Source organism: Nesoenas mayeri (genome assembly GCF_963082525.1).
Source record: "Nesoenas mayeri genome assembly, chromosome: 1".
NCBI classification, from domain to species: Eukaryota; Metazoa; Chordata; class Aves; order Columbiformes; family Columbidae; genus Nesoenas; species Nesoenas mayeri.
In genome coordinates, this window is record NC_137541.1 from 157,684,544 (window position 1) to 157,699,008 (window position 14,465).

Consider the following 14,465-nt stretch of genomic DNA (forward strand, 5'->3'; position numbering starts at 1 on the left):
AAGCACACCCTTCGCTTCTCCTCCAAGTGTCAGCTGGCTGTTATCAAAAAACAGTCGCAAAATTATCTCTCCTGTCCAATGTAAATAAAGAAAAACAAAAGAAAATCAAGTGAAGCCTTTTATGGAAGCTGATGCCCTCCTGACAAGCCAGGGAGCTGTGCTCCTGATCAGCTGGCTCTAAAAAGACATTGTGATGGATGGGTCAGCAGTGCATACGCTCAGTAACACCACACTGCCCGCCACCACTGAAGTGCCATCAACACTTGCCACCATCTAAAGTAACACAGAATGCTCAAAGCTATCCCTAGCAAATCCTCTTACTAAAAAAAGAGCAGAGCAATAATTTCACAAGCCGTTTATTACGTTTATAACAATACATTATGGTAATAGCCAGCAACCAAGAGTTTCTTGCTGCCAAATATTCCCTTCAAAGGCTGTCTTAACTGCACTTCTATGTTGGCAAAGGTTTAGTGAGAGATAGGTAATGGTGAGCCCATAATGTATTTCTAGGAGCTTCATTCAAGGTGGTATTTTTTTCTTTGACAGAATGTTTACATTTGTGGATGTGTACAGATACACATGCAAGTACACACATACAGACTGTGTAGATCTACGTGTGTAGACAATTTGTAGAGGCTGCCATTGCAAGGAAAACCCATCCTTCCCCCTCCCCATTACCTAAGGTGAAGGTATTACATTGAAATCAAAAAAGTGCAGAAGGGTGTTAAAGGAGCAAAGGACAAATTAAACAAAGGAAAGGACTTTGGGGAGATGAGAGGGACAGTGGCCCCAGAGGAACTGATAGTAACACAGGTGCAGACTCTGCCTTGGATTCTGTGGGAAAACTGGTATCAGAGCAAACCCTGGGAAGCAGACTTCATTACTGCTTCTCTGCCCTGCTCACTGAAGTTCTCTCTCTGGGTTTGAGCAGCAAGATGTGCATAATTTATATTAACTAAAAATGGTGGATAGAGTATTACAGGCTTTTCTTTTTAGTCCTCTTGAGAATTTTAGTTGTAATCACATATTCGATGTCCCAAAATAACTACCAATCAAGAAACACACATGATGCAGTCAGTAAGATCTGATATATATTACAATCCATTAACTGTTTCATCATCAACGTTTTAAAGCTAAAAGCAAATCAGTACTGTACCCTCTTTTGTCATCTTTTGCTGTTGCACAAGGCCCAGCACAAGAGTTCTAGCCTGTGAGACTGTGGGGCACTTCTAACACATGAATACGAAATGTTTTCATAACCAACTTAACAACAAATTTAATTTTTAATGCCACTAAACACACACCTAATCAGAATTTACTGTAAGAGAATTGATTAAACAATGTGCAGTATTATCAAGTTGCATTTGTGTTTATATCCTATCTACTTGGAGTAATTATTTTCTTCTCACACAAAGACTATTAGATCAGGCAGCCAGCAGCAATCTTGCATATGCAGGATGCAAATCCAGAGCTGAAGCATCGTTACAAATACAATAGGGCAGAACAAAACTTTTATGTCTTATTTGTAACTGCTGCTCTGCTTGATATTGGAAAAGTCAAATCTATATGCATATACAGATATATTTCTAGAAGCAAAAAATATTAGGGGCACTTTTCATCTCTAAAAAACAACATGCAAGGTACTCTTGTTAAGTTCACTCTTACCGTGTTATACCTCCTCAAAAAATGGCTTCATAGGACTTGTAGAAGAACTAATCACAAGTAAGTAGAATGAAAACATTATCATATGTAATCTTAATCTATTTTTGTCCAAAACATATAGTGAACAGAAATGTCAGGACTAAATTCTAAAGGGAATATTTCATTCCTATGAATGTCACTGCAGGGAAACCTGTTGGCAGCAATCAGGACAACTGACTTTAGGGGATACTTCAATTTTATTTAATTTTCAGAACTATTTTTAGGTGCATAAGGAACTTGGAAAAATCAATGACTGCATTTTAATAATGCAAATGATGGAATTTGATGCTGCTTCAATTGCATATGTTTATAAGCACACATCGCATAACACAAAACTTTAGTTTCTATATCATACATGATTGCTCAAGATAATAGCAGACAACAAAAATCTATTTTATGGAGTAAATTCTGACCAATGGCATAAAATCTGATTAGGATTTTAAACGTACTTCTCTTCAACAAACAAAATTTGGGAGAACCACAGAACACTTTGCACCACTATGTAGTCTTTTCATAAGACAGTTACTGATGTGCCTCTGAGATGTGAGGGTACATGGTATGGTGAAGCAACAGAGACCAGAAAGTTGAGGTGGTGGGGAAGAGATGATTTGATCCTGACGTGGATCAAACCCGAGTATGTTGAAATAAAATTATAAGACTACAACCAGTGACTCTTAAATGCCTTGTAAATGAAACAGAGGCAGACTTGAGTCAACTGAAATGTGGAATGCAGATACTGTGTACCACGCCTTGGAAATCAGCTTCAGAAGTTTGCCTAAATTCAGCTGTTAAGCTCACAATATTTACGCATAATACTAAACTTCACAAACACAAGCATAAATGTGCTGCTGGTGTCATTCACCTATTTTCCATTTAGATTATATTCCTCTACCAACATAACTTTTGACAATAGCTGCACGTACTTACCACTGTGCCTAGAAACTGAATGCTTGTATCTCCAGAGGCATTCCGAGAAAGCCGCTGAAAAATATAAATGTAAAAACTGATTAGAAGCTTCTCCAGAATTTGAAACCATTCAATTTTCTTTCCGTCATATCACTGTAAAGTAATCAAAATTAATCAAATACATAAAACTATACATAAAATAGACAAAAATACAACCACTTCCTTTAAGAATTTCAGTACTAGAAGTCTAATTTATACTTCAGCTCAGATGTTGTTGTGGTTGGTTGTTTTTTTTGGTTTGGGTTTTTAGTATGGTTGGTGGTTTTGGTTTTGTTTTCCAGTCAACTCAATAAAATCTATTTCTGAAGAACAATGAAAGCAAATATAGTCAAGTATGACACAGAACAACCTTGGGCTTGCAGAAAGATGAATGTCATGAATAATGAGCCTTTCGCCACCTCTAAACGTTTGTGATTTTGTATTCTTGTTACTCACATTTAGTATTATCTTCATTCTCTCCTAATGAGAGACGTTTTAATCTCCTTTTAAAATGCAAACCTCCAATGATGCTACTTTGAAAGCAGGAAAAAAAATGACCTTATGAAATGTCTGGTCACCTACTGTGGTTCAGGAGTTGATTGAAGTTATTAAACAGTCTTCAAATATTACATTGTCGGTAAGCCACAAGACAATGAAAAAGAAAATATGTTATTGATTTAACACAGTGTTATCCGTAATCTAAATATGCAAAACACAAAAAGAATTCTTTCTTCTTGTGAATTGTCTCCTCCTTCAACATGAAAAGTTCCCTCCCCCCACTTTTTTCCTGCTGTTAAATCAAGGCACATGTAGACCCAAAATCAGGGCCCTAATCATGGAGCACAGCTCTAATACACAGTTGCAGATATACACACGAGTACGGAAGCACAGATTTGAAAAGGTGAATACAAATTGCCAACAGGGAGCTGCACAGGGATCAGCAGCATTTTCAAGACAACGAATCCCAGGAACAGGGCTGCAAATTATCTTGAGAACTTCTAGTTCAGTACCCAACACACTCAAAAGACACCAGTGCCACTCGCAGATAATGTGTGTCTATAAACCACTCTTTCCATTGCAGAGATTTCCAAGTCTCCCTAAGCAATATATCCCAGTATAATTACCAAGTTTCTTCCTAATACCTGACTAAAAACTCTTTACTGCAACTACAGCACATTAGTTCTCCTCTTCTTCATCACAGACAAGAAACATAGATTATTCCCTTTCTTTTTACAGCTACTTCCAAGTATGTGAAGAGCCATTATCATGACTCCCTTTAGTTTTGTCTTCTCTAGATTAAGTGAGAAAGCACTATAGAACAATAGCTAGATACCCCTGAAACAATTTTAGTAGCAATAAATCAAATTGTGGTCCCTTTTCAATAATGGTGCACGTTCCTCAGCTACACTTTATGAAGTAATAATTACTACAGCCCAAACATGCTTATTTTTTGACTTAACAGGTCACACACTGACACTACAATCTGGACAATCATATGAAAACAAAGGATGATGTGCCAAAGCCTGACATATTTCAACAATAATGATTAACGGAATGGAAAATATGGGAAATAAAATTTCATACAAAACCTGACGTTTACTTTTATAAAGGAAACAGGAATATACACTTTTCCCACAGTCTAGGATAAACACAATCAGGTTTGGGAAACCACAAAGAAGAACAAAGTACCGGCAGCCTACAATGAATGAACCGCATGCCAAAACAAACAAGTCCCAACCATTTGATAAGCTGTCAGAAAATGGCGAGCCGAAAAAAATTAAAGGATTTAATGTCTTTTTTTCCTGGAATGCCCTCCACCCTTGTTAGAGTTCTGTCACTTATTGTACTACCCTTTTGTCCACTTTCAAGGGTCATTAGAGACCTTTTCACAGCCTAATAAAAATTCCATTTTTTTGGCTAATCTCCCGTCACAGAAAAACACAACTTGAAAAACAAAACAAAAAAGAAAAATAGAGCCCCTTTGTCATTTTCTTTAAAGGCTTTCAAAGTAAAGCCAGGTATCTTGACAACTTGACTTATTTTTCACAACTGAAAACCAAATCATTAAAGTATTTCCTCACATAGATTCTATTTACTTACAACTACATAAGCTAGCGCAGCAATAACCAAGCCCTTTCAAAAATAATTTAATAACCAATTTAATAAAGCCAAACATAAATGTATATCAGGAAGGTACCTTCTTAAGCCACAGTCTTAAGGCAAGACAAAGATGTAACAGCGTTAAAGATATAACAGCGTTTTTCCTGCCCTGACGCTGTGGAAGTGCCCTGAAATCACAGCATCACTGCTACTGTTTGGTGTGTCAAAAATGCAAAACATTACATTTAGTTCCCAATGGCATTAAGAGTCAGTATAGGCACCAAAATCCATCTCTTGAATTAACAGCCAGTGAGGGGAAAATAAAATTAATGGAGAAGGTGGGAAAAATAGTTAACAAACATGAGAAACAAGAAAGAAAGGTAAATAAATTCTCCAAGTCACAAAACATATGTTACATCAAGACCAAAAAAAGAGAACTGCCAGGCTTTTGAGAACCATGTTACAAAAGAATTCAGCACATTATCATAATTAATGTTTCAAATTACAGTTGTAAATAAGTTTCAGCTGTTAGATGTGATTAGATTTTTTTGAAGCACATTGAAAGGAGTTATTTCTTTTCCACTGGTGGGCTTGTGTTTCTGAGATTTGTAAATGTAATTGATGTTTTCAAGAAAATGAAAGGATATGGTTAACAATTATTCTTTTATTTTCCACCTCTTTAGAAAATGGACCAGTCTCTAGTTTCTCTTGTAAAGTTAGATATTTGCATATTCTATAGCTCATAATAGATGGTTTCATATTGCATGTGATAGCAGGAACGTAATCAAATAGAGGTAACAAGAGAATTGCTAATTATATGCATTGTCATTGTTTTCCTCATAAATTGCAAATTATTTACTAGGAGGTTTACACTGAAAAGCAAAGGAAGTCTACCACCTGAACAAAGACAAAACAACACTGAATGTTTACCTGTCAATACAGTAAAATTACATTGTTGGCATCAAGTATGTGATCTTAGACATAACTGACACTCTCCTGGTTGACTCAACTGATAGAGCTTCTGTCTTCCTTAATTAGTATATTCTGAGTTAAAAGTATAATTTTTTTTCTTATAAGAAAGTAACAAGCTAAATCAAATCTAAAAAAAAAAATTTAAAATCACAACTTCAAAAAATCCATCTGCAGTTTCAAAGCTGTCAAATACATGTGAGTGTTACATAAATATTACATGTATTTTTACATACACAGGTTACGGTATGCTATACCGCATATGCTATGTATATACAAACAAAATGCTTGTGCACCCGTATAAAAATAGACAAGTGTATACAATCCTACAAAATGTGTTTGATTTTCCTCCTCTTTCTTAAGTGTTATACCACAGTCACTTCACAAATAATCATTATAATCTGTAAATCCCAGTAAATTACCAGAGGTTAGTGTGATATGACTTGAAATTCTTCTGCTTTGTCATAGAAAATTATTTCCACTTAGTTGGGTATCAATGATCTATTCATGATAAGATGCAGTAAGGTCACAATCAGCTTTGCATTAAGCCTGCAGCGGATGAGCACTTGCAGATAAAAATGATAACAACCCTTACATGAAGAAGGATAAAGAAGCTCAGCCAAACAAAAAATAGACATTATTGAAAGAGATTCTAAACTGATATGGACATTACTAAAAAACAACACCATCTCAGAGTATTTTCCACAAATCTTCTGGTATCTTTGGCTTGCCAAACTACTGAAGGAGAGTAGCTGCAGGGAAGGAATAATATCAAAGCAAAGAATCTCCAACAGACCAAAAGCTTTTTTTTTCTTTGCTTACAAATTAAAAAATAATGTGTCAGGTCAAAATCAATATGAGTTGACAAAGGAGATCATATATATATATATATATATATATATATATATATATATATATATGTTTCTCAAACACATTTATCTTGAACTACTATATACTGCATGTATTTGTTGAAACTAAATCAGGAGACCATTTGTTAAAGAAAATGTTCAGACTGTCCTTCAGCCAACGCTTTTTGCAACTTTTTCAAGCCATGGCATGACTACATCAACAGTCAGACAACATGTATCAGGTTATATGGAACGCACACACATAAAAAACAAACAACAACAACCAAAACAAAACAAAAAAGGAGAAAAATCCGCACACACAGAGAAAACCTATAGATACACTATAGATAACATTTTGAGTGAAAGAACAGTATGGGGCTGTTTGTCAGAATGCGTAAGTTCTCGCAACCCCTATTCCTTCATTTCAGCTGCTCACAACCAGAAATTTGGAACATCTTTTAACATGAATTTCAAACGGAGAATTCTATCCACTTTTTGGTCAATATTTATAAATTCTTGAAAATTCAATCTAGCAAGATACAGAATCACCCCCAGCCAGGTTTAATTAAAAACCAAATTATTCTCACAGTAGGGAAGTCAGGGGAAAAAAACAACTCAAACACAGTATTTTACCTTGTAAAGTTACAGCAGATTCATCTGCTAGTACCTCATCTATGAGACTTTGTGTACATGAGGGTGCTTGGACATCTGGAAAGCTCCATCATCCACCTACATCACTGCCATGTTTGAAGTCACACGGTTCGGTCAGAGAAGAGGAGAAAGCTGCAGGAACAGCTGTGAAACTATGAAGTCCTCTTCTTGTCAAAACACAAGGAGTGCTTTGGCTTTCTCAGTCTCCTTCTCCCTCTCCTCCTAGAACCTCTGCAGAAAGCATAACTTCATTTCAGCACTCCCTTTCCACTGTGCAAAGTCTCAGTCTAAGGATGTGATCCCAGGCAAGAGGAAATGGCCTCAAGTTGCACCAGAGGAGGTTTAGATTGGATTTTAGGAAAAATTTCTTCACGGAAGGAGTTGTGAAGCATGGGAACAGGCTGCCCAGGGAAGTGGTGGAGTCACCATCCCTGGAGTTTGTTTAAAAGACATGTAAATGAGTTATTTAGGGACACAGCTTAGTGCTAGAGTTAGGTTATAGTTGGACTTGATGATCTTGAGGGTCTCTTCCAACCAAAATGATTCTATGATTCTATCCAACAAAGATTTCTTGTATGTTGGAGACTGTGTACATTGCACTATATCTCCAGATTTGTGCAGCCTCACAAGCCTTTCCACTTAGAGGATAACTCTCTACTTTTGTCACAATTTAGTCTTCTCCACTGGTGGTGCCATGATTTCCTCCCCTTAGTGCATTAAACTACAGATGGAAACTTAGCTCGATTTTATGTGCTGCTCTGCCCTCAGCCATTATCAGTTTTAGATCACACTTTTTAGAAGATGAAGCCTCAGCTGGCTGTTCTTCCTCAGGGCACCTCCATATTTTCGAGGTTCTTTCAAGGGTAGCCATCACCTAGTGGGGAATGAGATGATCAAGTCCTGCTGTGTCTGAAGCATTTTGACATGTGAAAGGTGTCAAAGACTGGCCTAAATGGCACTATGCTGAAGCAGTCTTTCCCTTTAAAAGGGATCCTGCCAGGAGGCACCTGTTGGAAGCTCTCCCCGTCCTTTCCCAGGGACTAAATGGAATCTGTTCCCAAACAGTACAAACACGGATGCTAATGTCAAGGTTTAAGGCAAGGCGGCAATCATACGGCATGAATGGCTTACAGGGCATCAATCCCCACAGACAAACTGCACCTTTATAAGAGGCTGAGACACCATATTACTGCTTTTAGAAGAAGAACCGTTCTCTGAATGTCTGAGATTTAACTGCAGTAGATAGCTTAGGAATTTCTGCCCTCAAAATAAACAGAAAAATGGAAACATAGATCCTTCCCAATATTTCTTTAGGTCATATCCAGTGTAAGTATCATTTGTTGCTTCTTTTTGCTAAGCTTTAAATATATATATGTTTAATATTAATACTACAGGAGTATTGCTATTTTATATACCTAGAGCACCTTCCAAGAATGCCCATGTGCTCCTTTAAAACAAACCAAACCAAACCACCGAAAAACCCCACAGAAAATACCACTTATTTGGTGTTGGTAAAGAACAAATCTAAAAGACATTTACTCCAGCCCAACATTTCCAGCTATTTACAATTATTTACAGTAATGAAGAGTTTAGTCCTCCCTGTGAACTTCTAAGTTTTTGCTGTTATTACATTAAATCACAAAATTACTATGACTTTTATAAACTTTACTCTTGTGTGAATATGTGCTGGAATATGTTTTGTTCTTACAGGGGCACAGCATGCAGGTAATACACTGCCATGTGTTTCAAGATCTGATAATGTTCATGGTTGCTCTGAGACAGATTCTTTGCAGGACCCATAGTCCTTTCTTGCTCTTTGACATCTCTCCTCTTCCTTCCCTTTTGCTCTCCAAATGTGTTACCATATTCAATGGAACCATTCTTTGTCTTTCAGGGTTTAGATATCATCAAGTTACAATGTCTGTCAACAACTGAATATGACGCTTTAGTCTTTGGACACATATAGAATCCCTATAGTTATTCATCCTGAATATTGTCTGTCATTAAAATTTATAGCTCCTTTGGAAAAAAATATGGCATAAGGTACTGTGACAACCAGCAATATTTGCTTAACCCCTTGAGCAGCACTGGATATTACTAATCCCATTAGCTTAAAAAAAAGGGTCAAGTATGTTGTTTGTAGATAGAGCTTTATTGTGGGCGACCTCTCTCTGAGAAGTGGACAATAAATTCCAGAAGGATTGATTTGGCATAGCAGTTGATCACTTGGCTGGAGAAAAAAAAATGTTTTCATGAAAGAATCAGTAAAAGTGGTGACTTGTGCTTTTTGCTTCAGCTGCTCATTTAAAAAAAAAAAAAAAAAAAAGGCAGCAATAATGATCTTTTATTTCCTTGAATTTCCCCCTTCCCTTCACACATTCTCCATTCAAACCATCGACTTGAATTAAACTGTCTTCACACAAATTGCAGACTGCTTATGAGATTTGAGTACTTGCTATTTAAAGTAGACATTAATACAAATACTCTGGGATTACAATAAAGGATATCTGATATTTTTTAGGCTTCATGACTTAGGAGCTGGGAATGCTGCTGTCATATAGGCATACACATATTCAGGGCTCGTTTTAAAAATTAATAATTTTTAAAATTTTGACAAACATCCATGCAGAGAAAGAAGTAACAACAGTAACAGTGCCCTGACCAACATATATTAATACTTTCAAAAAAAATTTAAAAGCCTGAGATGCAGCAAGGCGTACTACACTGTATACAATAGGTTTTTGTATTTGCCTTCCACCTGGGATACTTGAGTCTTTCTTTGTACTTGTTCCAAATGCCACAAGAGTGTCAAGTGAGGCGACAAAAATAAGCTTCTCTGTATCATATCCACCAATCATTTTTGGAGTTTCAAGGCTGAGCTCTGTTTTCTCAGATGACTGTGGCTTGATGAGCTAAGATGAAAACACGGGCAGCCTGTGTTTCTACACTGCTCAGTAAAGCAGGGCCATGGCCTGATGCCTGGTCCCAAAGACAAATGGCAATGACCATCTCAGTCTCACTGCTTGGGTCTATGTGGCATGGTATAGATCTATAACAGATGCATCTAGGTCAACCCAAACTGGAACAGGCTGAAACACAGAGAGGGAGTGACGTACCAGTTAATCAATACGGGCCATCAGGAATACAGTGCTGGGGCTCGCACTCCGGCTTTAGTTTACCCAACAGTATAGCTGTTTGGATGCAGTATTTCCAAATGTCTGCCCATTTGAAGATCACTGCGTGTGCCCCTTCTAGAGACAACTAGCAAAAGTAATTCTGAAATCTTGGGTAAATGACAACAGCAGAGTGTGCGCAGTAATCACACAACACTAAAGAATGGACTGTCTTCATGTTCACTGCTCACTAAAGCTTCCCAAAATAATTTTCAAGGGTTAAGAAAATGAGTGTGCTGAAGTAATGGTACCTTAGACCTGAAACCTACATAATATATCATTATCACAGATGACATCTGAGATCTCAAAACAGTAAAAAAAAATATATATAGGTAATTTTTCTACAGAAAATTACACATATGTTAGAAAAAATTCTCCACGGGGCTGAAGGAAATGAATACTTGGGCATAGGCTTTGTTCTCCTGTCAGACATTTCCCAGAACGTCAGACATTTCCCAGGAACAAAGGCTTCATAACCTACAGCATTTTCATTTTTTCTGTTCTTATAAACCAAAATAATAATCAAAAGAAACATTGTATCAGAGAAGCACTTAAATTTGTCACATCCCAGGATGTAGAATATACTCCTCCTGCTCCAATTGTTGATGCAATAAATAAATTAAATGAAAAAAATAAGTGATGCCATAACTGATTTCTCTGTTAACACTGTAAGCAAAGAAAATTCCACTGATAAATCTTCATTTATTTCATTCACAAAAACACTTGAAGCTTGAGACTGATGATATCAGCTTTACAGGACTGTGTTCTTGGTTTAGTAACTCCATTACTTTCCTAATTACACCTTGCTGTGACTGATAAAGACGTTTTTACCATAGAGTTTGGGATGCCCAACAAAGTCACAGAACAGTAAGGCTGGAAGGGACCTCTGGCAACCAGGCAGTCACACTCCCTGTTCAAAGCAAGGTTAACATCAAAGTAATTATGAGATGCTCAGGACCTTGTTCAATTGAGTTTTGTCTATGTCCTACAGAGCTTCAGTTCAGCAGAGACCAATCCCCTGAAAGCCAGGACATACAAAGAGAAGGTATCACTAGTGACACCGTAAAAATGCTTTTCTGAAGCTGCCAAAAGCCATCAAGGGTTTTCCAGGGTCCAGGCAGAATGCCTGCACTACCTTCAGAGGGTGGGAGGTTTCATTATGGCAAGGTAGCAGAGCTGTGAAACCAGCATGGGCAACCAACAATAGAACCCAAGGGAATGGCAGAAGATGTGCCAGGGGAGGTTCAGGTTGGACATGAGGAAAAGGTTCATCCCCTAGAGGGTGGTGCAGCACTGGAACAGGCTCCCCAGGGAGGTGTCACGGCCCCAAGCCTGACAGTGTTCAAGAAGAGACTGGACAAGCCCTCAGACACATGGTGTGAACTGTGGGGTTGTCCTGTACAGGGACAGGAGTTGGACTCAATGATCCTTGGGGGTCCTTTCCAACTCAGGACATTCTATGATTCTATGGTAACATGTCAGTGGAAAAACTGGGTGCATGTGATATAACAAAGAGGTACAAGTGTTGGCAAAACATGGTGACAAATAATTTATTCTGACTCAGAATCTTTTTGCTACAGGGAACTGTCTGCAAGTAAATGATATATAAGGATGGGCTGAGTGTTTGATGATGGGATCAACGAAAGCAGAGCACTAAGGAGCTGTAACATTTGCCCATGTAGTACTGCCACAGAGCAGCCTCAGAATTTGAATGGTCGGGGGGATGGTTCTCGAGAATTTGGTCACACACAAGTAGTGCCAAAGCAAAGAGGGTTTAGGGATCTCCTACATGCACTTTTTTTCTTGGGCAACCTGCCCTCCCTGCAGATATCAGATCTTCCTGCACAGTGTCCCAGCAGAAGGCACTTACTTGCAACCTGACTATAGTGAGCACACACTTGCAGTTAGGTTCAAGTCCATCTGCTGGACTTCAGGGATTCATTGATTTACCTTCAGGTCCCCTTATATTCTGGTTCAAATGAGAGAATAAAAGGTGATGTTCAGCTCTAGGGAAAAGGCAGCTTATTCCCTTCTCTGCTTCTACTCCCTCCCCAGTTCATAGGCATGTGTGGAGAAAAGATATCATAGGCAACAACTTTCGCAGGCACAGGGCTCACTGAAATCCAACCTACTTGTTCATGGGAGCAGAGGTAGAGGAACATAAATGCCCTCGTTGTCCCAATATACTCCTGCTGCCTCTCTTCCAGCTGTTGTTACTTTCCAGGATGCCATTCTGAACCATCATTCTCCCTTCCAGTTTCCACTGGAGTTCTTGCAGTTTTTTTCCACAACTCAATCAACCTCCGCTTCTCCACTTGCTCTTCAGAGGAATCATGAAGCAGCTTGTTTATTTATTTTTATTCTAAATATTGCCTGAAAGCCTATATCATATTCAAACCATGTTTTATATATAATGTATTTTTGAAATGTATTTTCAGTTAAATAACAGACAATCCCTTCAAATCTGAATCCTCAGGAAGACACATCATAATCCCATGCCTATTGTTACTTCTCCGATTTTCAGCGAAGGCAGATTTTGAATTCACAATAGCTAGGTGTAAGTCAGATTCTGAGCCACTAACATATTTGGAAACAGGTGGGACAAACAACTTTGGCAAAGTATTTCTGCACACAAAAATATCATTTGCTTGGTGGACAAAAACCTACACTTCACAACGTGTCAAATCCAGCCTCTCCAAATGAGAGGTGGAGTGTAGCCCTAAGTGGAGAAAATGCTGAGAAACAGGGATAAGCTGAGGAATTACTGAAAACAGGAACAACAACAACAAAATAATAACGGAATTTGCATTTTTCAAGAAATGCCACAGGGTGTGCCTATACCCTCATCCCTGGAGACTGTACCTCAGAAGTCTCTTGCTCAAATGACCCCCAGGTTTCCATCAGTTCATCGCTTCATATAAGTATCATATAGATTTCACAGTTCCCCAAAGTAGCACAAAGATTTCAGAGCCCTTTTGCTGCAGCCAAGCGGACCTGCAGGACACCCCAGGGTTCTTGGTCCCTCCATCACCTGGGGACCTGGCCAGGACCTCCGCAGAGCCCATCTGCTGCACACAGATGGGCCTCCTCGCAAAGGGAACAACCGCGGAGGGGAGGGAAGGAGGGAGGAAGGGGGCTGCCACGCATCCTGGCTGTGCCCTGGGATGCCCTAGACAGACTGTGACCAGGGCACCTACCTCTTTCTCAGGTGTCAGATGTATTCCCAGGTCCTGCGCTCTACAAATAGTCTTAGAAAACCTGGCATTTAAATTCATAGGTCTTCTTAACTCTGCTTTGCTCTACTACATGTTAAGCCTTTAGCCAAGGAGTGGAAATACAGGAGCATGCTTAATTACTTATTTTTAAACGTGCGACAGGTATGCAACAATCTGAATGTCTAGACTATAATTTACATAAATACATTTTAAACCAAAACATTTAAAAATTATTTATTTCCTGCTCCCATGCTTAAGTGCTTTGCTGGATTGGGGCCAGACTGCAGGATCGAGCCCAAGGTGCATAAATCAAACCTTCAAAGAAATCTAATGTTCACAAAGACTGTATTTGGTTGGGCAAATTTAGAAGAATGAAACCAACTATGAAGAGAAATTAGATTGGCTGAAAATTAATAAAGCACAGCTGGAATTATTCGATTCATCCATATTTGTTGCTTAAATGGCTCTAGGCTAAGTCGTGCTGAAAGAAGATACTTTGAGACTTAAGGGTCAATTGCTTTTGGAGACAAATTGACCTACAGGAATACACTTGTCTAATTTGGTTCTTACAGCAGGGCAAGTCTAGAGAAATATATAACCAAAAAACCAATTTAGATTCCAGTGAGAGGACACCAGAGGTCAAGTTTAAGGTTCCCATAAATTTACATACGCACACCAAAATATTAATAACTTTTCCAGCTACTGGGTTTCCTTGCTAAAAGCAATGACTTAGAGATTACCATCTGAGAAAGAAACAACATATGTGCTTATTCCACATTCTGTTGGATGGATACCATGCAGCCAGCTCATTGCTGGCCCTGCAGCATTTCATACAACATGGTCATTCTCAAGGAGTGCAAGTA

At 38.4% G+C, this 14,465-nt stretch overlaps 1 protein-coding gene across 1 annotated transcript in view; it reads right to left on the bottom strand.

The window, feature by feature from the left end:
* The window catches only part of PCCA (propionyl-CoA carboxylase subunit alpha), a 285,773-nt gene that overhangs the window by 58,795 nt on the left and 212,513 nt on the right, over positions 1-14,465 (bottom strand). Inside the window, exon 21 of the mRNA XM_080356435.1 lies at positions 2,629-2,682. Within this exon, the coding sequence (XP_080212561.1) occupies positions 2,629-2,682 (54 nt within the window). The remainder of the gene's footprint in view (positions 1-2,628; positions 2,683-14,465) is intronic.